General features: G+C 41.4%; 1 protein-coding gene across 5 annotated transcripts in view; it reads left to right on the top strand.

Annotated features, from left to right (window-relative positions):
- Positions 1-27,178, top strand: part of ARHGEF10 (Rho guanine nucleotide exchange factor 10) — a 276,596-nt gene that overhangs the window by 90,700 nt on the left and 158,718 nt on the right. For 3 of the 5 annotated variants that reach the window (XM_077290063.1, XM_077290061.1, XM_077290062.1), the window contains exons 9-12: positions 3,654-3,770; positions 3,879-3,993; positions 5,299-5,411; positions 17,371-17,448. In XM_077290063.1, the coding sequence (XP_077146178.1) occupies positions 3,654-3,770; positions 3,879-3,993; positions 5,299-5,411; positions 17,371-17,448 (423 nt within the window). The remainder of the gene's footprint in view (positions 1-3,653; positions 3,771-3,878; positions 3,994-5,298; positions 5,412-17,370; positions 17,449-27,178) is intronic. The other 2 variants (XM_077290065.1, XM_077290064.1) reach the window with 1 other exon arrangement.

The following is a 27,178-nucleotide window of genomic DNA, read 5'->3' as shown; positions in this document are numbered from 1 at the left end:
CAGCACAGATTCATCTCAAATAAAAGCCTAGATCCTAAAGCTTAGGAACAGACATTTATAGGACATTTCATAACTCTGAAAACATTTACATCACATCCTGCATTATACTACTGTACCAATTTATTATATATTTTAGCAGTCTGAGTCCGTCCGTTTTATACTGACTCAGACTCCACCAAAATAGACACTTACTCTCTGACTCCACAGCCCTGCTTTAAACATATGAGTTCTGTGCTGGAGTAAAGTGGTATACAGTATGTGGCAATGTAAGATGGATTCCTGTTTATTGTGGAACAGCAGGGTGGGGAGGAGGTTAGAAGAAACAGCTGCAGAGGTCAAATCTTTACCAGCTTTTCGCAAGTGTGGCTGTCGGCTCTGTGTGTTTGTAGTGAGTGACTCAGGTAAATTCTTTAAAAGCAGCTATTTGGCCCTCTTGGTAGATGAACCTTTTAGAACTATCTTATTTCCCTTCTAGTAGATTAAGTCTAAAGTATCAATCATGTCCTCATTTTGCAGAGTAGAAGCAGCTGAAATTAATGATACACAAAGGTATATTATTACATGGCAGATATAAAGCACATAGCCAAGCCCCAAGGCACAATTCCTTGCACACAGCAGTTCTAGGTGTGATATTAAAAAAACGCATTTAATGAAAATCCTGGTGCAAAAATATGTTAAAGCAATGATTTTGTGAGCCCGATTGAAGCTACCATAGATATTCCTTTCCCATGTACTGTACTTTTATTGTTTGCCTGCTGGTTATGTAAGTATGCCTAACAGAACTTTTGCCTTTTTAGGCCAAGGAATGATCTATCAGTTCAGGAATGTTTAAGTAAATTCCTGTACACATCTTGAGTGATAATTTTGTCCTTCGAGCTTTATTTTTCCATTTGCAACATGTCCTATTTGTCAAAAGGGAAAAAAGTGCAAAGGGAAATAGTGTGATACAGTAAGGGATTTTAACTATTTTATTTTGCTCAATAAAACACCCCAACACCGAACATGTCCTCGTGCACTGAAATTCTCCCGTACAGTTGTAATTCTCTGCACAGCTCAGCCATTTGCTTCAGAGAGTTCTCATAAAGAAGCAGAAAGTGATTGTCAGGGTCTTCATTGGGATTCATGGTCCCTTCCGCCCTGCTTTCTGGCAGTCACAATGTGTGCGTTACTTCTTATGGTCGCACCCTTGAATCCATGAACTGCTTAAGTATTACATCATCATATGAATTGATTCTGCGAAAAATATTTTGGATTTTATAAAAATAATTGTAAATTAATAAACATTATCCAATTTTAGATGGTATTTTTTTAATGTAACTTAGTAATTAGAATATTGTTTGTGTTGTGGAAACAAGGTAAATAAGTCAAATCACTATGCTCACAGTGCTTGGGTTCTGGAGCCTCACCCACGGTGATAACAAAAAGACACTGTAAAGGTATGTTCACACGTCATGTTTTTGCAGTATTTTCTTTGCTGCCTTTTTTTCTACAGCAAAAACATTGGGTTTTAGTATACCATCAAAGTGACTGACCGAGATGTCAAAATGTTCATGCACTCTTTTTTTCCTGTGTGTCTTTTGTAGTGATTAGAGAGTATACTTTTTGCTCGGATTTTCCCGAGCATGCTCGGGTGGTCTCCGTGTATTTCAGCGTGCACAGAGATTTAGTTTGTCGATGCAGCTGCATGATTTGCGGCTGCTAGACAGCTTGAATACATGTGGGATTTCCTGTTAGGGAATCCCCACATGTATTCAAGCTGTCTAGCAGCCGCAAATCATGCAGCTGCAAATCATGGAGTTGCGTCGACATAACCTAAATCTCTGCGCACGCCCAAATACTTGGAGACAACCTGAGCCTGCTTGGAGAAACTCTAGTAACGAGCATACTCGCTCATGACTAGTCTTTTGAAATCTGCAGTGTACCAATTATTTTAGCTTTTTGCCCCGCATTTTTCAGTTATTCTAATGAATGGGAAAAATACTCGGCTAAAGATCTCAAATTTAGGTGCAAAAAATGCTAAGTTCCTACGATGAGTATTTGGTGAGATTTTATGGATGTCGCAGATTTTCTGCATTTTTTCTTATTCAAATTTTTATTGCTTTATAATATACAACAAAAACAAACATATCGACAGGTTCATACGAACACCCCATACGGCATAGTAACTACTGAAATAGAGACTTGTATAGTTACATGAAAACAAACTCCATACGGCATCAACAGTAGTTTGCAAAAGGCAATTGACACCCTGTTAAACTAAATAACAAGAAGGAGAAAAGAGAAGAAATGTTTATAGGGACCATGAGGACAAATCATTAAGGCAGTCTGAGTATGAGCTATAACACCGGCATATCAAATATCGTGAAAGGATAAGGTAGCAATTATCTTAGCATATCTTGGTACATCGATGAGGGTAAGAAGTATTTCTATTTTGCAGCCACTTTGTTAGCTGCCTCTTGTGTATGGGCTATCAGGGATTCCATCCGGTGAACTCTAGCCATCTCCCCAAACCATTCCTCCAGTGAAGGCGGGTCTACGGACTTCCAGTGTCGTGGAATTACCCCCATAAGGCCTGAAGAAGGCGCCTTAATAACGATTTCTTAAAAGCATTCTTAGGCATGGGAAACCTAAATGGTAGAGTTGCTTCCGGGCTTTTAGGGATTGACATCCCGTCATTTCTTTAATCACTTTAATAAGACCTTCTCTGAAGCCCACCAAGACCGGACATGCCCACCAAATATGCAACATCGAACCCACATGGGCCCCACATGACCAGCACACGCTGGATACTCCCGGGAACCATTTATGTAAGACCAAAGGAACACGATCCCATCTAGATACCATTATATAACTAGTTTTCTGAGCTGCACTGGCTATATGAGATTTATGAGACAGATGGAAACATTTATACCATTGTTCTCTTGTAAAGGTTTGATGGTGCTCCCTTTCCCACGTCTTACAATAAGGGGGAAGGATCCGGATCACTATCTAATGGAAGCTTATAGATATCGGAGATTGTATGCACAGTATTAGTGGGAGCCATACATAGGGATTCTTTCTGTGGTTTTTTCATTGTGTTTTTTTTTTTTTTTTTTTTTTCCAGTGTGGGTTTTTATTTTATAACCTAAGACTTTTTTTTTTTTTTTTTGGTGCTTCACACTTTAAGTAAAAGCTACCTTGTCATTGATACTTCCTGGTATTTTGTTTTGCCAAAACTATATTGATACAGTCATATTGCGGAATATGTGTTTTTTTTACCTGTTGATTTTCCGCCTCTTATGGAATTCTATGGGAAAAATCCGCACATAGGCTGAATTTTATCTGGAAGAGAAATTGAGATGTTGCAGATTTCGCATGCTCACCACAGATCAGTTTATGCAGTGTTGGGAAAGAAAAGGAATAGCAGGCCTGAGCTTTCTATAAATCCTATCCACAATGCAAAATCTCACAGCGGGAACTTCATCTAATCCTCTACATAGCCTTCCTAAACCCCATAATTTTAGGTTAGTGGCCACTAGTGATGAGTGAACGTGCTCAGATAAGGTGTTTCCCTTCCATTCTGTATGACGAGAATGAGGAATAAAGAATGTCATAGCAGCTACTGTTTGTTACCTATTTATTCACAAAGATTATACTAATATTTTTCCATATAGCTTTCTCAGGACCTAACACGTATAAAACAGCACTACGAGAGAAAGATGAAAGATTTGGTGGCAAACAAAGTGGGAGGCGTAGAGATTCAACAGTTAAAACAAAAACATGAACTCAAGGTGATGTAGTGGAGTTTCCAGCTCCTCATTATTAGTGCATGGTCATAGTCCCTACAGATCCTCTGTGACACCGTCCCTTACCTAACTGTACTGTGCCTTGTGATGTAGGTGCAGAGGCTGATGAAGGCTGCAAAGGAAGGCACAAAAGACGGGCTGGAGAAAACCAAGGCTGCAGTGAAGAAGGGTCGATCCTACATCAGAACCAAATCCTTCGTTTTGCATGGTACAGTCAAATAACTCCCCGAATTCTGCCCTAGGATTCACTATCAGACACGACTTGGATGCCCTACTGCGCTAGTTACTGCTGACCGGGCAGGTGTGCCGAGATGGTCATTAACTGTTTGTATTTTGGACTCCTGAATGGTATACATCAATTAGCCATAACATTAAAACCACTGACAGATGATTGAATGGATTATGTTGTTAATGGAATATATCATTTGGAGGCAAATACACGATTATCTCTAGGTGTATTGGAAGCAGGAAAAATGTAGACGCATAAGTTTCTGAACCACTTTGATATAGGGAGTATTGTGATGGTGACATGACTGGGTCAGCGCATATCCAAAATGGCAGACTTTGTGAAGTGTTCCTGGTGAACCACCAGAGTCATAGATGACAAAGGCTCTTTGATGCACATGAGAATCGAAGGCTAGCCTGTCTGCTCCCATCCCACAAATCATTAATAAAGGTATTGCTTTATAATATGTAGGTGTCAGAACTCGCCTCGCTTCACAACTTGCTGCGTATGAGGCTTTGGCATTAAGACTGGTTAGAGTGTCCAGGCTGACCCCAATTCACTGCCGAAGAAGGTGACCTCGTTTGTTTTACACTTTGGCCTCATGTGGACAGCTGGGGTCAACTCATTGTGTACCTGGGCAAGAGGTAGCTCCGGGGTGCACTGGGTCCAATGCATGCTTTTAGTTAGTCCTTTTTAGTGGCTTCATGATACCCATTACATTTCAGATAAAAACATAAAAAGGCAGCCGCATTGTATCTATGACACGTCTTTGTTTTTATTGTCCTTTCTGTATGTTGTAAAATATTTAATAAAGCGAATAGTTCCCGCAATCAGATGCCATTCACATTTCTGACCCTTTAGGGTATGTGCACACGTTCAGGTTTTTTCGCGTTTTTTTCCGCGTTTTTGCGCGATAAAAACGCTATAAAAACTCATTAAAAACGCATACATTATGCATCCTATCATTTCGAATGCATTCTGCATGTTTTGTGCACATGGTAAAAAAAGCAGCATGTTCATTAATTTTGCGGATTTTCTGCGTTTTCCTGCAAATCTATGCATTTGGAAAAAAAACGCACAAAAAACAACGCATCATATTCGCGGTAAAAACGCATGCGGATTTCTGGCAGAAATGTCCGGTTTTTGTCAGGAAAATTTCTGCCAGAAATCCTGACGTGTGCACATAGCCTTAGAAGCGCGATGTCTTTGGTTCTGCTTTGATACAAATGACTGAATTTGCAAAGTTCTGCTTAATAAAGCCGTTTTTCTTTTATCTTTGGATTTCAGATCGTAAATCTGCCTGTGTTGAAGATGAAGAGCTAAAATTATTTATAGATGTAGACTGTGTGCATACAGAGGCGATCATGTCCCCTATGCCAGAAGGATTAACCCAGCAGCAGGTAAACATTTTCCCTTTTTTTGCATTTACTGTTAGGAATATGGTTGATGTAATCCTTATACCATATCCCATGTCATTTCCTATTGCATGCGGAACCCTTACATATTACTGTGTGAGACTACAAATCTAATTGTATCATACACTGTCTACTCTGCAACATTTTGTTGAGACAGCCATCTAGTGGACAATCTAATTAACACTAGCTAAACAGTATGGCCGGCCTCACACTGGGCGTAAGACAATACGCCACGTATTATACGTCCGTACTACGGCCGTAATACGGAGAAATCTTCCCAAAATATTGATCCGTAGTCAGGGTGTGTCAGCGTATTTTGCGCATGGCATCCTCCGTATGTAATCCGTATGGCATCTGTACTGCGAGATTTTCGCGCAGGCTTGCAAAACCGACATCTAATGGATTTATGTGCTCAAATGTTCGGGAAAACATATATACAGTATGTATATATATATATATATATATATATATATATATATATATATATATATATATATATATATATATATATATATATATATATATATATATATATATATATATATATATATATATATATATGTCATTGAGACACATATATATATATTCTGTATTTAGATTTCATTCAGCGCGATATCTGTGAACAGCCGGTAATTCAATTGCCGGCTTCTCATTTCTCCTGCACAAACCCGACAGGATATGAGACATGGTTTACATACAGTAAACCATCTCATATCCCCATTTTTTTTGCATATTCCACACTACTAATGTTAGTAGTGTGTATGTGCAAAATTTCAGCGCTGTAGCTGCTGAAATAAAGGGTTAAATTGCGGAAAAAATTGGCGTGGGCTCCCGCGCAATTTTCTCCACCAGAATGGTAAAGCCAGTGACTGAGGGCAGATATTAATAGCCAGGAGAGGGTCCATGGTTATTGGCCCCCCCCGTGGCTAAAAACATCTACCCCCAGCCACCCCAGAAAAGGCACATCTGGAAGATGTGCCTATTCTGGCACTTGGCCACTCTCTTCCCACTCCCTGTAGCGGTGGGATATGGGGTAATGAAGGGTTAATGCCACCTTGCTATTGGAAGGTGACATTAAGCCAGATTAATAATGGAGAGGCGTCAATTATGCCACCTATCCATTATTAATCCAATTGTTGGAAAGGGTTAAAAAACACACACACACGATTTAAAAGTAGTTTAATGAAATAAACACAGCGGTTGTTGTAAGGGGATATGAGATGGTTTACTGTATGTAAACCATGTCTCATATCCTGTCGGGTTTGTGCAGGAGAAATGAAAAGCCGGCAATTGAATTACTGACTTTTCATTAACACCGCTGCGTATTTCTCGCAAGTCACACTGCAGGTCCGTGTGGAATCCGTATTTTTCTCGCCCCCATAGACTTTCATTAGCGATTTTTTTGTGCAATACGCTGACAAACGCAGCATGCTGCGATTTTGTACGGCCGTAGAAAGCCGTATAATACTGAACCGTAATATACGGCTAATAGGAGCAGCCCCATTGAGAATAATTGTGCCGTTTATTTTGCGAGTTTTACGGACGTAATTTCTGCGCTCTTACGTCCGTAAAACTCGCTAGTGTGAGGCCGGCCTATGAGGTTGGTTAAACTGACCCTGTTAGCATGAAAATGCAGTGCCATCTGCAGGCACCTTGTTGTAGTGCAAGAGAAGCTGAATAGATAGTAGTATTGTGAAAAAAGTTTTAGTATAAGGGCTAGTGCAGACAACCATGTTTTCCCTGATCCGAGAGCATCGGACCGATTACGCTAATCACACTCTGAGCAGAGTATGATTCAATTTACGTGGACGAGGTGAATATGGATGTTCTCCATCTCCTCCATTCTGTCAGTCCGTGCAAATCAGATCACACTCCAATGTCATCTGGACACATTGACTTGCATGTCCAAGTGCGATGTGAATATTGGATGCAAATCCTTAACATTACAATTTTTTTTTTCCCCTCTGACAGACTGTCTGAGGTAAACATTAGAATAACATTGGTCAAAATGCACTCAGATGGCTTGACGGATCGCACTTAGACTGAAAATACAGTCGTCTGCACAAGCCCTAACTTTTGGTCTAGTGGGTGATCCTATCATTGACTGCTATCTATCCATGGACACTTGAACAAAGAAAACTGTCAATAACTAGTGCATTTTAATGGTTGTAGGTTCCTTTTAACCCGTCCCCAAATCTGCCATACATGTGTGATGCAAGTCAGGAGCAAGACCTAACAGACAGAATGTTAACGTGTTCTATGTCGCTGTCGGTCTCCTACAGCAGCTTTAACCCCTTAACGGCCCCCGATACGCCTTTGGACGGCGGCAGTTAAGGGGTATTATTCCTCAGCGCTGCTTTTTAATGGCGCTGATAAATAAGGGTATAGCACCCCCCAGCGTCGGACAATCTCTGGGGTCTCAACTACCGAGGGTAGGGGAGACCCCAGAGAACATGATTCGAGTAGATTTTTACCGTCCCCAGGCTTGTGAATAATGGCAATCGCAAAAAAAAAAAAGTCAGATTTCCTATTCATTTCTCTCTCCTCTGATATGATCTCATACCAAAGGGGAGAGAAATGGGGTCCCCTGAGCCCCTCCGTTACCTCCGCCACCCCCACCCTCAGCGTATTCTTACATGAAGAAAATAGGCGCGTGCGGTACCCTGCAACAATAGGAGATTTTTCCTATTGGTTCATTTTGATCACTGTGATAGGGTCTATCACAGTGATCAAAATAAAAAATAGTAAATCAAGCCGCCTTTGTCACACCCTTAGTTAGGTAAAAGTAACAAAAGAAATGCATTTTTCTCCATTCTTTGCAGTTAGGGTTGGGGCTAGGGTTAGAGCTAGGGTTAGGGTTGTGTTGGGGTTAGGGTTGTGGTGTTGGGTTAGGATGGGGTTGGGACTAGGGTTAGGGGTGTGTTAGGGTTAGTGCTGTGTTAGGGTTGGAGTTAGAATTGGGGGGTTTCCACTGTTTAGGTACATCAGGGGGTCTCCAAATATGACATGACGCTAATTTTGCGTTCAAAAAGTCAAATGGCGCTCTCTCCCTTCTGAGCCCAGTCATGCACACAAACAGTGACTTTCACCCATATATGGGGGGTATCGGTGTACTCAGGAGAAATTGCACAACAAATTTTGTGGTTCATTTTTTCCTGATACCCTAGTGAAAATCAAAAAGTTTGGGTCTAAAGTAAATTTTTTGTGAAAAAAGTAAAATGTTTATTTCTTTCCTTCCACATTGCTTTAGTTCTTGTGAAGCACCTGAAGAGTTAATAAACTTCTTGAATGTGGTTTGAGCACCTTGGGGGGTGCAGTTTTTAGAATTGTCACTTCATATTGACCCCTCAAAGTCACTTCAAATGTGAGGTGGTCCCTTAACAAAAAAAAAAATGGTTTTGCAAATTTTGTTGGAAAAATAAGAAATCGCTGGCCAACTTTTAACCCTTATAACGTCCTAACAAAAAAATTGTTTCCAAAATTGTGCCGATGTAAAGTAGACAAGTGGGAAATTTTATTTATTAACTATTTTGTGCAATATGATTTAAGGGCACAAAAATTAAAAAGTTTGACTATTGCGAAATTTTCTAAATTTTTGCCAAATTTCCATTTTTTTCATAAATAAACACAAGTTATATCAAAGAAATTTTACCACTAACATGAAGTGCAATATGTCATGAAAAAAACGTCTCAGAATTACAGGGATCTATTGAAGCATCCCAGAGCTATAACCTCGTAAATTGACAGTGGTCAGAATTGTAAAAATTGACTGTCACTAAGGGTTTAACAGTATGCCGCCATGGGGTAGTGTCATTCTATGCCCCCATCGGCTGCCCCATGATGTGATCTTGGGGTGTTAATGGGTTGCTATGACAGTAGGGGGTCTGTTGAAGACATTAATGCATGTTGGTGAAACTCTGCCTGTGGCCGGGCTTCAAAGGAGACAGTGATTTTTCGTATTTGCAGCAATACTGTGATATTGCTGAATGTAGCACAAGTGATCAGACGATCGTAGGTTCAAGTCCTCTGGGGGGACTAACAATTACAGTAAAAAAAGTTTGAAAAAAAAGCAAGTTCTAATCACTACCTTTTCAAAAGATATAAAAAAAAACCACATGGTATCACCCCGTGCATAACAGTCCAATCTAGCGCAATATAAATCTAATCCGATCAGTAAACACCATAAACAAGAAAAGCAAAATGCCAAAACTGCATTTTTTTTAGTTCACCACAACCTCACTGTAAGAAGCTTCAGATCTATTCCAAAATGGTAGCCAGAAAACACCTCATCTCGCCCCATAGAAAACAAGCCCTTGTACAGCTCCATTGACTGACAAAAGAAACCATTACAGGTCTAGAAAAATGGCAACGTACTGTATTTTTCAGACTATAAGTTGCACCGAGCCATAATACACACCTTGGTTTGAGAGGAGGAAATTAAGAAAAAAATATTTGATAGCAAAAATGTTTGTAAAATATTTAATAACATAACCTGTTTTCTGACACTGTTATGGGGAGATCTGCTGATGGAGGGACACTGGAGGTACAGCACTCTTGGGGACAACAGTTTTGCACAAGCTGTGGCTCTGCAGACGTTGCCAGACTGCAGCAATAGCTGTATGTCTCATTGACAGGTGGCCCTGCAGTGCTGATAAGAGAACATGTCATCACGATTTGTATGAGCCCCCACTCTAGTTGCCCTTGCTGTGGGTGGCGCTTGCGCGCATTCATGTCCTGGCGCCGGGGACGTCGCATGCTCAGATTAGCCTCCCCCAGTCTGCAGCAAACTGGCGGCTGTGCATGTGCAGATTAAGATCTTGGCTCAATGATTAGCAGAAATCTTCATCTGCGCATGCAGCGCCATTTTGCTGGAGGCCGCCATTGGCTTCCTGCTGCGGCGACTCTGCTCCTGCCCCCTGTGACCCTGCTCCACTTTGTTTCCAGTTATTTAGCCAATTCCTTACCCGTCTGCATATTGTTTGCCCCTGCCTCTAGCTTCGGTATGACTGTTACGTCATAAGACTTGGATTTTTTTTCCATTTTCCCGTACACTTTGTGGTAAAATGAATGGTGTTGTTCAAAAGTACCACTCGTCCCACAATAAACAAGCCCGTACATGTCTCTCTGGAAAGGAGCATAACAAAATTATGGCTCTGAAAAAAAAGGAGAAAAAATGAAATAATAGAAATTGTCTGGATCTGGAAGGGGTTAAGTTCATATAATGTCTAGGGTTTCTGATTAGCAGGACTGTTTCATAATGGGCCTCAAGATCCTATTGCAGCCTGACCAAATGTCTGCCACAGGACACGACCGAAGTCTTGGGTGATGTTTATCCTCCAACGCTAACGTGACTAATGTTTCTGGGATGTATAATAACTCCTTAATGATGCTTCAAGATTTGGTGGTAATTTTCACATCATGCCGAATATATGAATATGATGTCATTATGATCCTACAGAGCACATCCGGCAGGATCAGCTCTATTCCCCACTTAGATGCTACTGACCCTGCATCTAAACATCTTGCTATTGCTGATATTTTTCTTTTCCTTTCTTTTTATTGGTAAAAAAATTGTAAATTGTTTGAATTATAAATACCCCAAAATAGTAACCAGAAATGCTGCAACTAATCCCCCTTCTATAAAGAAAAATCTGTAGAACTGTAAAACACTGCTGTAAATGTTGGCGCTATATAAATCATTATTATTATTATTATACTCTTATGGACTATAAGATAAACGTTTGAGTTTTGTCACCAGATATATAAGAAAGTCGGTGCTGAGCTTTCTCCTCATTTACTACAAGCTGTGAGAGTCATAATTGTTTTCTATAGTTTTTGTATAAGGCCGGCGTCACACTGGCGAGTTTTACGGACGTAAGAGCGCAGAAACTACGTCCGTAAAACTCGCATTACATACGGCACAATTATTCTCAATGGGGCTGCTCCTATTAGCCGTATATTACGGTTCAGTATTATACGGCTTTCTACGGCCGTACAAAATCGCAGCATGCTGCGTTTGTCAGCGTATTGCGCAAATAATACGCCAATGAAAGTCTATGGGGGCGAGAAAAATACGGATTCCACACGGAACTGCAGTGTGACTTGCGAGAAATACGCAGCGGTGTTAGTGAAAAGTCGGTAATTCAATTGCCGGCTTTTCATTTCTCCTGCACAAACCCGACATGATATGAGACATGGTTTACATACAGTAAACCATCTCATATCCCTATTTTTTTTTGCATATTCCACACTACTAATGTTAGTAGTGTGTATGTGCAAAATTTGTGCACTGTAGCTGCTAAAATAAAGGGTTAAATGGCGGAACAAATTGGCGTGGGCTCCCGCGCAATTTTCTCCGCCAGAGTGGTAAAGCCAGTGACTGAGGGCAGATATTAATAGCCAGGAGAGGGTCCATGGTTATTGGCCCCCCCGTGGCTAAAAACATCTGCCCCCAGCCACCCCAGAAAAGGCACATCTAGAAGATGCGCCTATTCTGGCACTTGGCCACTCTCTTCCCACTCCCTGTAGCGGTGGGATATGGGGTAATGAAGGGTTAATGCCACCTTGCTATTGGAAGGTGACATTAAGCCAGATTAATAATGGAGAGGCGTCAATTATGACACCTATCCATTATTAATCCAATTGTTGGAAAGGGTTAAAAAACACACACACATGATTAAAAAGGATTTTAATGAAATAAACACAGCGGTTGTTGTAATAATTTATTGTTCTCGCAATCCATTTGCAAACCCTCGCTTGGCAAAATAATAAACGCACAATATACATACCTTCTGATGTCAGATCACGTCCCACGATGTAATCCATCTGAAGAGGTTAACTAATATTACAGGCAGGAGCCCTGCTAAATGCAGCGGTGCTCGTGTCTGTAATCCCCCGGCGAATGAATGAAATGTAGGTCATTGACCTACATTTCCTTCAGTCGCGGTGATGCGCCCCCTGGTGGATGTCCTCATATGACCTGGAGCGTGGGAAAAAGTTCCCAGGCTGCAGTTCATGAGAACATCCACCAGAGGGCGCCTCACCGCGACTCAATGTAAGTACAGATCCAGCTTTCCTTTCAGCACCCGGGGATTACAGGCACGAGCGAGTGGTTTATCGCAGCTCGTGCCTGTAATATTAGTTAACCCCTTCAGATGGATTACTTCGTGGGACGTGATCTGACATCAGAAGGTATGTATCTTGTGCGTTAATTATTTTGCCAAGCGAGGGCCTGGAAATGGATTGCGAGAACAATAAATTATTAAAACAACCGCTGTGTTTATTTCATTAAAATCCTTTTTAATAATGTGTGTGTGTGTTTTTTAACCCTTTCAAACAATTGGATTAATAATGGATAGGTGTCATAATTGACGCCTCTCCATTATTAATCTGGCTTAATGTCACCTTCCAATAGCAAGGTGGCATTAACCCTTCATTACCCCATATCCCACCGCTACAGGGAGTGGGAAGAGAGTGGCCAAGTGCCAGAATAGGCGCATCTTCCAGATGTGCCTTTTCTGGGGTGGCTGGGGGCAGATGTTTTTAGCCACGGGGGGGCCAATAACCATGGACCCTCTCCTGGCTATTAATATCTGCCCTCAGTCACTGGCTTTACCATTCTGGCGGAGAAAATTGCGCGGGAGCCCACGCCAATTTTTTCCGCCATTTAACCCTTTATTTCAGCAGCTACAGCGCTGAAATTTTGCACATACACACTACTAACATTAGTAGTGTGGAATATGCAAAAAAAAAAAGGGGATATGAGATGGTTTACTGTGTGTAAACCATGTCTCATATCCTGTCGGGTTTGTGCAGGAGAAATGAAAAGCCGGCAATTGAATTACCGGCTGTTCACAGATATCGCGCTGAATGAAATCTAAATACAGAATATATATATATATGTGTCTCAATGACATATATATATATATATATATACTGTATATATGTTTTAATGAACATTTGAGCACATAAATCCATTAGATGTCGGTTTTGCAAGCCTGCGCGAAAATCTCGCAGTACGGATGCCATACGGATTACATACGGAGGATGCCATGCGCAAAATACGCTGACACACCCTGACTACGGATCACTATTTTGGGAACATTTCTCCGTATTACGGCCGTAGTACGGACGTATAATACGTGGCGTATTGTCTTACGCCAAGTGTGAGGCCGGCCTAAATGTGAGGGAAAACATGAATCACATTTCTCTACCCTGCAGGAGTTCCATTCTTCCTATAATGCCAGAGATTCCTCCTTCTGTGCTCAGCTCTTTCCGTCACTCCCATGCTTCCCTGGCCCTATAACACACTGCTTTGTAATGCGGAGGGTTAGTGGGAATTGGTAATGTTACAGCTCATGTCCTCCTTCAAAGCAGAATTCTACAGTTGTGAAGACCTAATGCAGAGTGGAAAGAAATCAAATATTTAATCTGATCAGCGTTTCCAGCCATGGGTGGGCACAGAAAAAAGAGGGCCCCTATCGAGGTTGAACTGGCCCACCAGAGAATCCCCAGTGGGCCCTCGCTTCACTTTTCAGGGAAGTCTAGTGCAGATGCTATTGGACTCTTGAGTGGGGGAGAACCCAGCGTCACCATCTGGATCAATCACGTGATAAACAGATAGCATTCGCAAGCATCCTAACATTGTGTATCCTACAGTTATACCGCTTGTTACAGTGCCTGATGAAAATTTAGCCCAGGTCTGAAAAATCCCTTTGGGGGCAATGAAAATCAAGTCCTCTGGTGGGCCCAATGTCCCTCAGTCTCACACTGGCCCCTTTACATGAACAGTATATGGGCCCTTGCGCTGCAGTAATGTGTCTATGGCAGGAGATGCTTGTTACTTTGGCAGTAGAAGTGGGCTCCCTTACCGCTTTGGCTCCAGTAAGGCTATTAGTGTAATATTTCCGTTCTTTCAGCAGCCACACGGACATAGGCAGCTGCGACTTTTATGAAAGTATTTTCCAGGCGTGCTTTGTCCTCTGCCCTGTATGGAGCATGCCTAGAAAATACTTTATTTTTTAGAAATCAATGAGTTGGAGCTAGTCACTGCTTATGTCCATGTGGCTACTTAACAGTGCAGGAAATAAGGAGAAAAAGATGAGCTGAGCCCTTCACCTATTATGGTTGGTGAATACGGTGTTATCTCCAGTTTATCGAGCTGTTACCTGTCATTGTAAATCTGCCTATGATAATGGCTGCTGAAAAGACGGAACAGGAAGTTTGAGTCTAGTATTAGGCTTAGTGGCTAGTTTGAATATTGCCACATTTTATATCACCAAAAAAAAAACAGAAAACCGAATTCAACAGAAAACATAAATTTTTTTTTTCTTTTAAAAGCACATTTAACCCCTTCTCATAACTCACTGTACATGTGTGTCATAGTAAAGTGTTACTTTTCTCACCATGCAGTGCATGTATGTGCCTGTGCTATCCACAGTAGTGGCCTCCACTGCAAAAGCCAGCATTGCAGCTTTTTGTGGCTGTTTAACGCTTTACATGCCACCATCTCACTGACCACACATATAAAGACTTTGGCAGAGATAGCTGGGTCTCTGTTTGCCTGTCAGCATCCCTGCAGCTCAGTTGTAATTAGTGATGAGCCAACGTGTTTGGATGAGGTGTTATCTGAGCATGCTTGTGTGCTAACCGAGTGTCTTCGTCGTGCTCGAATAATATGTTCGAGATCCCGCAGCTGCATGTCTCGTGGCTGTTAACAGCTGCAACACATGCCACAGGATTGCCTGAGAAACTATTGCTACATGTGTTGTGGCTGTCTAACTGCCGCGGAGTCTTGAGCATAATATTTGAGCACGCCGAAGACACTCTGTTAACACCCAAGCACTAGTGCTGATGCGTTGCCTTTACAACTGAATGCCTAGCAATTGCATTTGTATCTGCCATGTGCAGCAGTCTATGGCCACATTCACATGTTCAGTATTTGGTCAGTATTTGTAAGCCAAAACCAAGAGTGGGTGATAAATTTCCTCTGATTGTTCCACTCCTGATTTTGTCTTACAAATACCAATGTAAAATACTGACCAAATACTGAATGTGTGAACAAGACCTATCAGTGAAAAACTGACCGACTTAGTAATGCACTGTACAGCATTCGTTGGGATGTGTTTCATCAATGTGATCAAAGGATCGCATGTTCAAGCCCCCTTGTTGGACTAGTAAGTAAAAAATGTTTTTAACTGTAAAAAAAATAAAAAATAAAAAAAAAATATATATATATATACATATACATATATATTTAAAAAAACAACCACACTCACAAAGCAACTCCTATTTGGTAATACCACATATGTAATGACCCGTACTATAATACTATTTAATTCTTTTTTTTATCTTGCTTTTTTTGTCCCTCTCATCTCAATAAAAGTAAAATAAAAAGTAATTAAAAAGCTGCATCTGAAAATTACTACCAATAAAAAGTACAGCTCTTAATGCAAAAAGACAAGCCCTTATACAGCTTTATAAACAAAAAATAAGTTATAAGTCTCAGAAAATTATGCCCCCCCACCCTTGTGAAGTAAAGAAGTAAAGTATATAAAAATGTATAAACTCGGTACCATCGGAACCATATTGAACTGTTTTTAAAGGGCCACTGTCACCCCCCCCCCCCCCCCCAGCCGTTATAAACTAAAAGAGCCACCTTGTGCAGCAGTAATGCTGCAGTCTAACAAGGTGGCTCTTTTAGTTTTTGATTCATTTATTACCTCAATAAAGCGTTTTAAAAATTGGCCACAAATACCAGATATTGTACCGGGAGGCGGTCCGAATCGTCCTCTATCAATCTCCCAACTGCCGTCCCTCTTCTCTTCAGGGGCGATGGTCGCCGCCCCCTTCGCGCTGTTGCTTCTTAAATCCGGCACCTGCGCTGTGCGTGCCTGCCTGGGGCCCGCACTGTGTTATTCATTATGCACAGTTCAGGGCTGGGGTTCCTGGGCATGCGCACTGCGCTTGTCAGACGTTCCCCCGGTCCCGCCTTCCAGCATTGCCGGAATATACAGGTTTCATTGCCGACGTTTTGAACAGCCACAAAGAACAACGCTGGAAGGTGATAGAGGACGATTCGGACCGCCTCCCAGTACAATATCTGGTATTTGTGGCCAATTTTTAAAACGCTTTATTGAGGTAATAAATGAATCAAAAACTAAAAGAGTCACCTTGTTAGACTGCAGCATTACTGCTGCACAAGGTGGCTCTTTTAGTTTATAACGGCTGGGGGGGGGTGACAGTGGCCCTTTAAGGGTTGATCTAAAAACCTGTGCATGTGGATGCTGCAGCCAATCACTACCATCACAGTTAAAGATAAACTCTCTCTCCCAAACCTCATGCAAGTAGATTTTGAAATGTAAATCCATTGGCACCTTTATATCTTCTGTCTGTTGCTGCATTCCCCAGTAATTCACATTTTAATTTATATGCAAATAAGGCATTAAGCATTCTGTACATGGGCAATTAACAAGCCTATGCCTCCCAACATAATTTTCATGTCCAGCACCAGTCTGTTTTACTTGATTGATAGCTCACTGTCTGTGTGATGTTAAGCGCCAGGGAAGGGCATCAGATAGTGAGCTACATCAGGTAGTGAGCTATTGATCAAGCCAGAGGCTAGCGCTGGGCGGGAAAACAATCTGAGGAAGTAGTGGCTTCTTAAGTGGTGTGTCATCCCCACTTAACACCTCATTTGCAAAATGAATGAAAAAGCTAATGTTTTGAGAATGCAGCAACAGATTGAAGATGCAAATGTAAATCTATTGACAAGTTTTGTAACACCTGCATGCTCATATGTTTATGTGCATGATATATTGTTCTTGAAATTTGTGATTGCATTTTATCTATCCTATGAATATGCCTGTTTGTTAACTTACATGATGGGCAAATAAATTAACAGGATTTATAGTAACTGTAATGACATTTCCCATTGTTTTTATAGATTGTGAGAAGATACATTCTTGGATCAATTGTGGAAAGTGAGAAAAACTATGTTGACTCATTAAAACGAATTCTCGAGGTACTATAAAGTTTTTAGAAACTTTGTAAATTTCCTATGGTATAAACACACAGAAAATGCAGAGTTTAAAGCTGTAAAATTACCGTATATGAAATTAACTTTTGTATCATGCCTTTTGATTTTAGTTTTAAATGGGTTTTCCCTACTTTACCCCCTTAACCCCCGGAGCTTTTATCGTTTTTTGCTCCCCTCCTTCCCAGAGCCATTACTTTTTTATTTTTCCTTCAATATGGCCATGTGAGGGCTTATTTTTTTGCGGGACGAGTTGTACTTTTGAACAATACCATTGGTTTTACCATGTCGTGTACTAGAAAATGGGAACAAAATTCCAAGTGTGGTGAAATTGCAAAAAAGTGCAATCCCACACTTGTTTTTTGTTTGGCTTTTTTTCTAGGTTCACTAAATGCTAAAACTGACCTGCCATTATGATTCTCCAGGTCATTACGAGTTCATAGACACCGAACATCTCTAGGTTATCTTTTATCTAAGTGGTGAAAAAAATTGCCCAACTTTGCTACAAAAAAACAACAAATTGCGCAGTTTTCTGTTAACCGTAGCGTCTCCATATTTCGTGATCTGGGGTTGGGTGAGGGCTTATTTTTTGCTCGCCGAGTTGACGTTTTTAATGATACCATTTTGGTGCAGATTGTTATTTTAATCGCCCGTTATTGCATTTATTAGTTTTTGCAACCAATAAAACATAATTCTGGCATTTTGACTTTTTCTCACTACACCGTTTCGCGATCAGGTTAATCCTTTTTTTTATTGATAGATTGTGCGATTCGGAACGTGGCGATAACAAATATGTGTAGGTTTGATTTTTTTTTTTTGTTTGTTTGTTTTGTTTCATTTTGAATGGGGCAAAGGGGGGGGAGGCTACAAGCTGGCACAACTCGATTGCCTCTGCTGCATTGAGGCGATTCTCAGATCGCCCCTATGTAGTAGAATTACAGCATTGCTATGAGTGCCGACCACAGGGTGGCGCTCATAGAAATCTGGCATCAACAACCCATAACGGTCTTCAGGAGACCTCTGGTTGTCATGCCGACACAACTCTGATCCCCGATCACGTGATGGGGGTCAGCTGTGTGCCGGATGCGTGTGTTAAATACTGCTGTCAGAGTTTGACAGTGGCATTTAACTGGTTAATAGGTGCGGGCGGATCGCGATTCCACCCGCGCCTATTGCGGGCACTTGTCAGCTGTTCAAAACAGCTGACATGTCCCGGCGTTGTTGAGGGCTCACCGCCGAAGCCCACATTAAAGCAGGGGTTCTGCCATCGGACGTACTGTTCCATTCGATGGCAGAAAGGGGTTAAAAATATTTGAGTGGGCTCACCCCCTCTAGATATTGAAGAACATAGATGTGAGCATGGAAGAGTGGTGCTGCTCCAGGAGCTGGAGTATAGCATTTTGTTTTTTATTAATCCATGTTGAACCCATTCAAAATTCCTTTTAAAATAGTTTTGGTATACAGACGATAATCCACACCTTTTGGGGAGAGGATTTTTGTTTTTCCTTTTTAACTTGTATATACGAATGCAAATTTTTAAGTGTCACAATGCATACACTTACAGTCCAAATGAATCAGTCTGAGTCAAAATAAAATGGACAGACTCCTAGAGTATACAATTAAGTGGGTACAGTAGTACAATGCTGGATGTGCTGTAAATGTTTTCATAAGAATTTGGAAAGTTATGCAATGTTCTATAAATGTCTGTTCTGTTCCTGATCTAAGGATTTCGGCTTTTAATTGAGATGAATGTGCTGCACTTTACGTACATGCTTTGTAGTGCAGCTCCTCCTCTACAGATCAGAGGAGAAATGCACTGGGAAGGAATGTCTGCACTCATCTCAGAACTGCTAGTGAACAGGAAATTGCTTGATTATGGTATCATAATGGTGATGAAAAGCCTGATATTACCATTTTACTACAATATTTAGAATTGAGTCCTCAGTGGTTGATACCTTTTAATGGCTAACTGAAAAGATGGAAACAAATTGCAAGCTTTCGAGACTACTCCGGTCTCTTCATCAGACCGGAGTAGTCTCGAAAGCTTGCAATTTGTTACCATCTTTTCAGTTAGCCATTAAAAGGTATCAACCACTGAGGACTGTCAATTCTAAATATTTTTCTATCCACTGACTAACACTGTACCATATATTTCTTTCCTGTATGGGACATCATTACAAAGTAATGTGCTGTATGCCCAGTGGACCGGGGAGTAAAACTGTACATTTGCATGTACTGTACATACAATATACCATTGGATGGAGCCATTTAACCCCTTAATCCCATATGACGTACTATCCCGTCGAGGTGGTTAATTCCCACCGACGGGATAGTACGTCATATGCGATCGGCCTCGCTCACGGGGGGCGCGCGGCCGATCGCGGCCGGGTGTCAGCTGACTATCGCAGCTGACATCCGGCACTATGTGCCAGGAGCGGTCACGGACCGCCCCCGGCACATTAACCCCCGGCACACTGCGATCAAACATGATCGCAGTGTTCCGGCGGTATAGGGAAGCATCGCGCAGGGAGGGGGCTCCCTGCGTGCTTCCCTGAGACCCCGGAGCAACGCGATGTGATCGCGTTGCTCCGAGCGTCTCTTACCTCCTATCCCTGCAGGCCCCAGATCCAAAATGGTCGCGGGGCTGCATCTGAGTCCTGCAGGGATTACTTCCGGGTCCAGTGCAGGTGCTGGTAAGCCTGCTGCGCTGTAAGTCAGATCAGCGATCTGTGATGTCCCCCCCGGGACAAAGTAAAAAAAAAGTAAAAAAAAAAAAAAAATTCCACATGTGTAAAAAAAAAAAAAAATTCCTAAATAAAGAAAAAAAATATATAATATTCCCATAAATACATTTCTTTATCTAAATTAAAATAAAAGAACAATAAAAGTACACATATTTAGTATCGCCGCGTCCGTAACGACGCAACCTATAAAACTGTCCCACTATTTAACCCCTTCAGTGAACACCGTAAGAAAAAAAAAAAAAAAAGCCAAAAAACAACGCTTTATTATCATACCGCTCAACAAAAAGTGGAATAGCACGCGATCAAAAAGATGGATATAAATAACCATGGTACCGCTGAAAACGTCATCTTGTCCCGCAAAAAACAAGCCGCCATACAGCATCATAAGCAAAAAAATAAAAAAAGTTATAGTCCTCAGAATAAAGCGATGCCAAAATATGGTAATAATTTTTTCTATAAAATAGCTTTTATCGTATAAAAGCACCAAAACATAAAACAATGATATAAATGAGATATCGCTGTAATCGTACTGACCCGACTAATAAAACTGCTTTATCAATTTTACCAAACGTGGAACGGTATAAACGCCTCCGCCAAAAGAAATTCATGAATAGCTGGTTTTTGGTCATTCTGCCTCACAAAAATCGGAATAAAAAGCGATCAAAAAATGTCATGTGCCCGAAAATGTTACCAATAAAAACGTCAACTCGTCCTGCAAAAAACAAGACCTCACATGACTCTGTGGACCAAAATATGGAAAAATTATAGGTCTCAAAATGTGGAGACGCAAAAACTTTTTTGCTATAAAAAGCGTCTTTTAATGTGTGACAGCTGCCAATCATAAAAATCCCATATAAAAAAAGCTATAAAAGTAAATCAAACCCCCCTTCATCACCCCCTTAGTTAGCGAAAAATAATAAAATTAAAAAAATGTATTTATTTCCATTTTCCCATTAGGATTAGGGCTAGGGTTAGGGCTAGGGTTAGGGTTGGGGCTAGGGTTGGAGCTAAATTTAGGGTTAGGGTTGGGGCTAAAGTTAGGGTTAGGGTTTGGATTACATTTAAGGTTGGGATTAGGGTTGTGTCAGGGTTAGGGGTGTGGTTAGGGTTACCGTTGGGATTAGGGGTGTGTTTGGATTAGGGTTTCAGGTAGAATTGGGGAGTTTCCACTGTTCAGGCACATCAGGGGCTCTCCAAACGCGACATGGCGTCCGATCTCAATTCCAGCCAATTCTGCGTTGAAAAAGTAAAACAGTGCTCCTTCCCTTCCGAGCTCTCCCGTGCGCCCAAACGGGTTTACCCCAACATATGGGGTATCATCGTACTCGGGACAAATTTGACAACAACTTCTGGGGTCCAAGTTCTCTTGTTGTCCTTGGGAAAATAAAAATTTGGGGGGGGGGCTAAAAATCATTTTTGTGGGAAAAAAAAAAGATTTTTTATTTTCACGGCTCTGCGTTGTAAACTGTAGTGAAACACTTGGGGGTTCAAAGTTCTCACTACACATCTAGATAAGTTCCTTGGGAGGTCTAGTTTCCAATATGGGGTCACTTGTGGGGGGTTTGTACTCTTTGGGTACATCAGGGGATCTGCAAATGCAACGTGACTCCTGCAGACCAATCCATCTAATAAAGACATCCCACAATGGATACGAATGCTATTAATCTCTCCCACATACTCGTCGTATGTTAAAAGAGAGATGGCCACATCTAAGATCAATTAGGCCAATCAAGGACACTCCCAGAGCACATACAGCTAACCAGAGAAAAAAGAGGAGTATAAGTCCTATTTAATAAACCAGATAAAAAACACGTTTTTATTTTTAGAAAAGTTCATTGCAACACATAATCACAAAAAGTAATGAGACAGCAAGGGAACATTACAGAAACACTGAAAAACATAACAGCAGTGACTACCCCAATGGCACTGAAACCATATTCATTGTAAAGTGCTAATAGTGCATATTCAGCGGTAAGAGCCAGTTTGAACCAGATCACTAACAATCAAAATCAGTCCAACCCTCAGTGGAAACTCATTTTTGCAAAAACCGCATACATTAAACTAGGATCGGTTCAATAGATCTTACCCATAGGGTCAGGTACCAGGGGAATCACCGCCGCAGCCCCAACGCGCGTTTCGCGTCGGCTTCGTCAGGGGGCAGTGTAGTGCATTGTGTTAGGCATGATTTTATAATGCCCACCATACCGGACCATGTGTGCCTAATTGCGGCGCATGTCCCGCGCCGGTCGCATCAGGAATTGTATCATGCCCGGCATCCAAGATGGCGCCGCGGTTCACAGTCGCGCCAGAATGACGCCACTGGACCGCAAACGTCACCAGAAGGCGCCGCCCATAATGCCCTGACGGCCGACCACGCAAGACATGCGCACCAGGCAACAACAAAGAATAGCTGGATCCCGGAGTGAAGAAGGCAAGGAGAGAGAGACAGGGAGCGCGATCACGAAGAATGACTACATATCCTGACATGTAGCAAGGTGCATATAAAGAAAATAAGAAATAAATGTGAACAGTGAAAAAACCAATCAGTGACAGTTGTGACAATCACGAAAAACTTAAGGGAGGGATATAACCCCTCCACACATATAAAACGTAACTAATTAATATAAAGGGGACCATAAGTAAGATACCCAAAAAGTGCCCGTGAGGACATATGTCATATATAAAAAATAAAAAAGTGCACCGCTGTAAAGCAATCAAACAAATATACATTTTAAACACAAAATACAAAGTGAAGAAAAAGACAGTCTCCAAATAATCTTGCAAGCCAAGGAGTATTCCATATTTCAATCATCGATATGATCATATAACGTCCTAATGATGGTGCTTCAATCTTGTACCATGCCACACTCCTCCGCACGTCATATCCGGATAATTCGATACATTCGCACATACATGATGCAAGGCATAAAGACAACTACAGTGGGGCAAAAAAGTATTTAGTCAGTCAGCAATAGTGCAAGTTCCACCACTTAAAAAGATGAGAGGCGTCTGTAATTTACATCATAGGTAGACCTCAACTATGGGAGACAAACTGAGAAAAAAAAATCCAGAAAATCACAATGTCTGTTTTTTTATCATTTTATTTGCATTTTATGGTGGAAAATAAGTATTTGGTCAGAAACAAAATTTCATCTCAATACTTTGTAATATATCCTTTGTTGGCAATGACAGAGGTCAAACGTTTTCTGTAAGTCTTCACAAGGTTGCCACACACTGTTGTTGGTATTTTGGCCCATTCCTCCATGCAGATCTCCTCTAGAGCAGTGATGTTTTTGGCTTTTCGCTTGGCAACACGGACTTTCAACTCCCTCCAAAGGTTTTCTATAGGGTTGAGATCTGGAGACTGGCTAGGCCACTCCAGGACCTTGAAATGCTTCTTACGAAGCCACTCCTTCATTGCCCTGGCGGTGTGCTTTGGATCATTGTCATGTTGAAAGACCCAGCCACGTTTCAACTTCAATGCCCTTGCTGATGGAAGGAGGTTTGCACTCAAAATCTCACGATACATGGCCCCATTCATTCTTTCATGTACCCGGATCAGTCGTCCTGGCCCCTTTGCAGAGAAACAGCCCCAAAGCATGATGTTTCCACCACCATGCTTTACAGTAGGTATGGTGTTTGATGGATGCAACTCAGTATTCTTTTTCCTCCAAACACGACAAGTTGTGTTTCTACCAAACAGTTCCAGTTTGGTTTCATCAGACCATAGGACATTCTCCCAAAACTCCTCTGGATCATCCAAATGCTCTCTAGCAAACTTCAGACGGGCCCGGACATGTACTGGCTTAAGCAGTGGGACACGTCTGGCACTGCAGGATCTGAGTCCATGGTGGCGTAGTGTGTTACTTATGGTAGGCCTTGTTACATTGGTCCCAGCTCTCTGCAGTTCATTCACTAGGTCCCCCCGTGTGGTTCTGGGATTTTTGCTCACCGTTCTTGTGATCATTCTGACCCCACGGGGTGGGATTTTGCGTGGAGCCCCAGATCGAGGGAGATTATCAGTGGTCTTGTATGTCTTCCATTTTCTAATTATTGCTCCCACTGTTGATTTCTTCACTCCAAGCTGGTTGGCTATTGCAGATTCAGTCTTCCCAGCCTGGTGCAGGGCTACAATTTTGTTTCTGGTGTCCTTTGACAGCTCTTTGGTCTTCACCATAGTGGAGTTTGGAGTCAGACTGTTTGAGGGTGTGCACAGGTGTCTTTTTATACTGATAACAAGTTTAAACAGGTGCCATTACTACAGGTAATGAGTGGAGGAAAGAGGAGACTCTTAAAGAAGAAGTTACAGGTCTGTGAGAGCCAGAAATCTTGATTGTTTGTTTCTGACCAAATACTTATTTTCCACCATAAAATGCAAATAAAATGATAAAAAAACAGACAATGTGATTTTCTGGATTTTTTTTCTCAGTTTGTCTCCCATAGTTGAGGTCTACCTATGATGTAAATTACAGACGCCTCTCATCTTTTTAAGTGGTGGAACTTGCACTATTGCTGACTGACTAAATACTTTTTTGCCCCACTGTATATAAACATAATAATAAAATACAAATTAGCAGAAACACAAAACACAACACAAAAATAAGAACACAAGGATAAAAATAAGGAGACTATATTACAAAAAAGAACTGAAACTAAGATGTTCATTAAGTCCTAATGAGGAAATTGTGTCTAATATCGTTATCCATCTACATTCGCGTTGTGCCAATTTACGCTTCAAGTCACCCCCTCTTATGCCGACACACACCCTATCAATCCCCCATACTTTCAAGTGCCTGGGGTTGCATTGATGGTACAAACGGAAATGTCTGGGTATTGGTTTTAGACTATCCACATCATCCACGTCTTTCGCCTTCATGATATCACGTATATGTTCACGGACACGTACACGCAATTCACGAGACGTTAGTCCAACGTAAATCAAATTGCACGTGCATAGGGCATAGTAGACCACAAAAGTGGAGCTACACGTGATGTACTCCCTTATTTGAAAACCTCTTCCTCCCGATGACGTGAACGTTGTTGACCTTACCAAATTCTTACACGCCAGGCAACTGCCGCATGGGAAAAAGCCCTTTCTCTGTTGTCCCACTCCAAAAAGGCTAGGGGTCTTTGCCACATAGTGGCTATGTACCACCATGTCGCGTATATTAGTGCTTCTGCGTGCCGTCATAAGAGGTCGGTCCGACAAATGTTTACTTAACACAGAGTCCGTCAACAAGACAGACCAGTGTTTGTTTATGATGGATCTCATCAGGTCCCACCTATGATTATATGTTGATATGAACCTGGGTTGCCCATCCCATCCATTTTTCTTACCATTACCCTTCCTCCCCTCCACCAGTAAATCATTTCTTCTACTCTTTTTGGCTCTCAGGTAGCCCTTTTTAATTATATGGCCACTATACCCACGTGCTTTAAATCTCTCCCCAAGGTCCACCGCCTGTCCCTCAAACATGGAGTCAGAGGTACAAATCCTTCGAGCCCGAAGGAATTGTCCTATTGGGATGGCCCTGATTGTGGTCTGCATTCCAAATGGCGCTCCTTCCCTTCCGAGCTCTGCCATGCGCCCAAACAGTGGTTTCCCCCCACATATGGGGTATCAGCGTACTCAGGACAAATTGGACAACAACTTTTGGGGTCCAATTTATCCTGTTACCCTTGTGAAAATACAAAACTGGGGGCTTAAATATCATTTTTGTGAAAAAAAAAAAAAAAAGAATTTTTATTTTCACGGCTCTGCGTTATAAACTGTAGTGGTTCAAAGCTCTCTAAACACATCTAGATAAGTTCCTTGGGGGGTCTACTTTCCAAAATGGTGTCACTTGTGGGGGGTTTTAATGTTTAGGCACATCAGGGGCTCTCCAAACGCGACATGGTGTCCCATCTCAATTCCAGTCAATTTTGCATTGAAAAGTCAAATGGCGCTCCTTCCCTTCCGAGCTCTGCCATGCGCCCAAACAGTCGTTTACCCCCACATGTCAGGTATCAGCGTACTCAGGACAAATTGCACAACAACTTTTGGGGTCCAATTTCTTCTCTTACCCTTGGGAAAATAAAAAATTGTGGGCAAAAAGATCATTTTTGTGAAAAAATATGATTTTTTATTTTTACGGCTCTGCATTATAAACTTCTGTGAAGCACTTGTTGGGTCAAAGTGCTCACCACACATCTAGATAAGTTCCTTAAGGGGTCTACTTTCCAAAATGGTGTCACTTGTGGGGGGTTTCAATGTTTAGGCACATCAGGGGCTCTCCAAACGCAACATGGGGTCCCATCTCAATTCCAGTCAATTTTGCATTGAAAAGTCAAATGGCGCTCCTTTCCTTCCGAGCTCTGCCATGCGCCCAAACAGTGGTTTACCCCCACATATGGGGTATCGGCGTACTCAGGACAAATTGTACAACAACTTTTGTGGTCCATGTTCTCCTGTTAGACTTGGGAAAATAAAACAAATTGGAGCTGAAATAAATTTTGTGTGAAAAAAAGTTAAATGTTCATTTTTATTTAGACATTCCAAAAATTCCTGTGAGACACCTGAAGGGTTAATAAACTTCTTGAATGTGGTTTTGAGCACCTTGAGGGGTGCAGTTTTTAGAATGGTGTCACACTTGGGTATTTTCTATCATATAGACCCCTCAAAATGACTTCAAATGAGATGTGGTCCCTAAAAAAAAATGGTGGTGTAAAAATGAGAAATTGCTGGTCAACTTTTAACCCTTATAACTCCCTAACAAAAAAAATGTTGGTTCCAAAATTGTGCTGATGTAAAGTAGACATGTGGGAAATGTTACTTATTAAGTATTTTGCGTGACATATCTCTGTGATTTAAGGGCATAAAAATTCAAAGTTGGAAAATTGCGAAATTTTCGCCAAATTTCCATTTTTTTCACAAATAAACGCAAGTTATATCGAATAAATTTTACCACTATCATTAAGTCCAATATGTCACGAGA

Source organism: Ranitomeya variabilis, chromosome 2 (assembly GCF_051348905.1).
Source record: "Ranitomeya variabilis isolate aRanVar5 chromosome 2, aRanVar5.hap1, whole genome shotgun sequence".
NCBI lineage: Eukaryota > Metazoa > Chordata > Amphibia > Anura > Dendrobatidae > Ranitomeya > Ranitomeya variabilis.
Note: the sequence above shows the minus strand (reverse complement) of the source record. Positions and strands in the feature narration are given on the sequence as shown.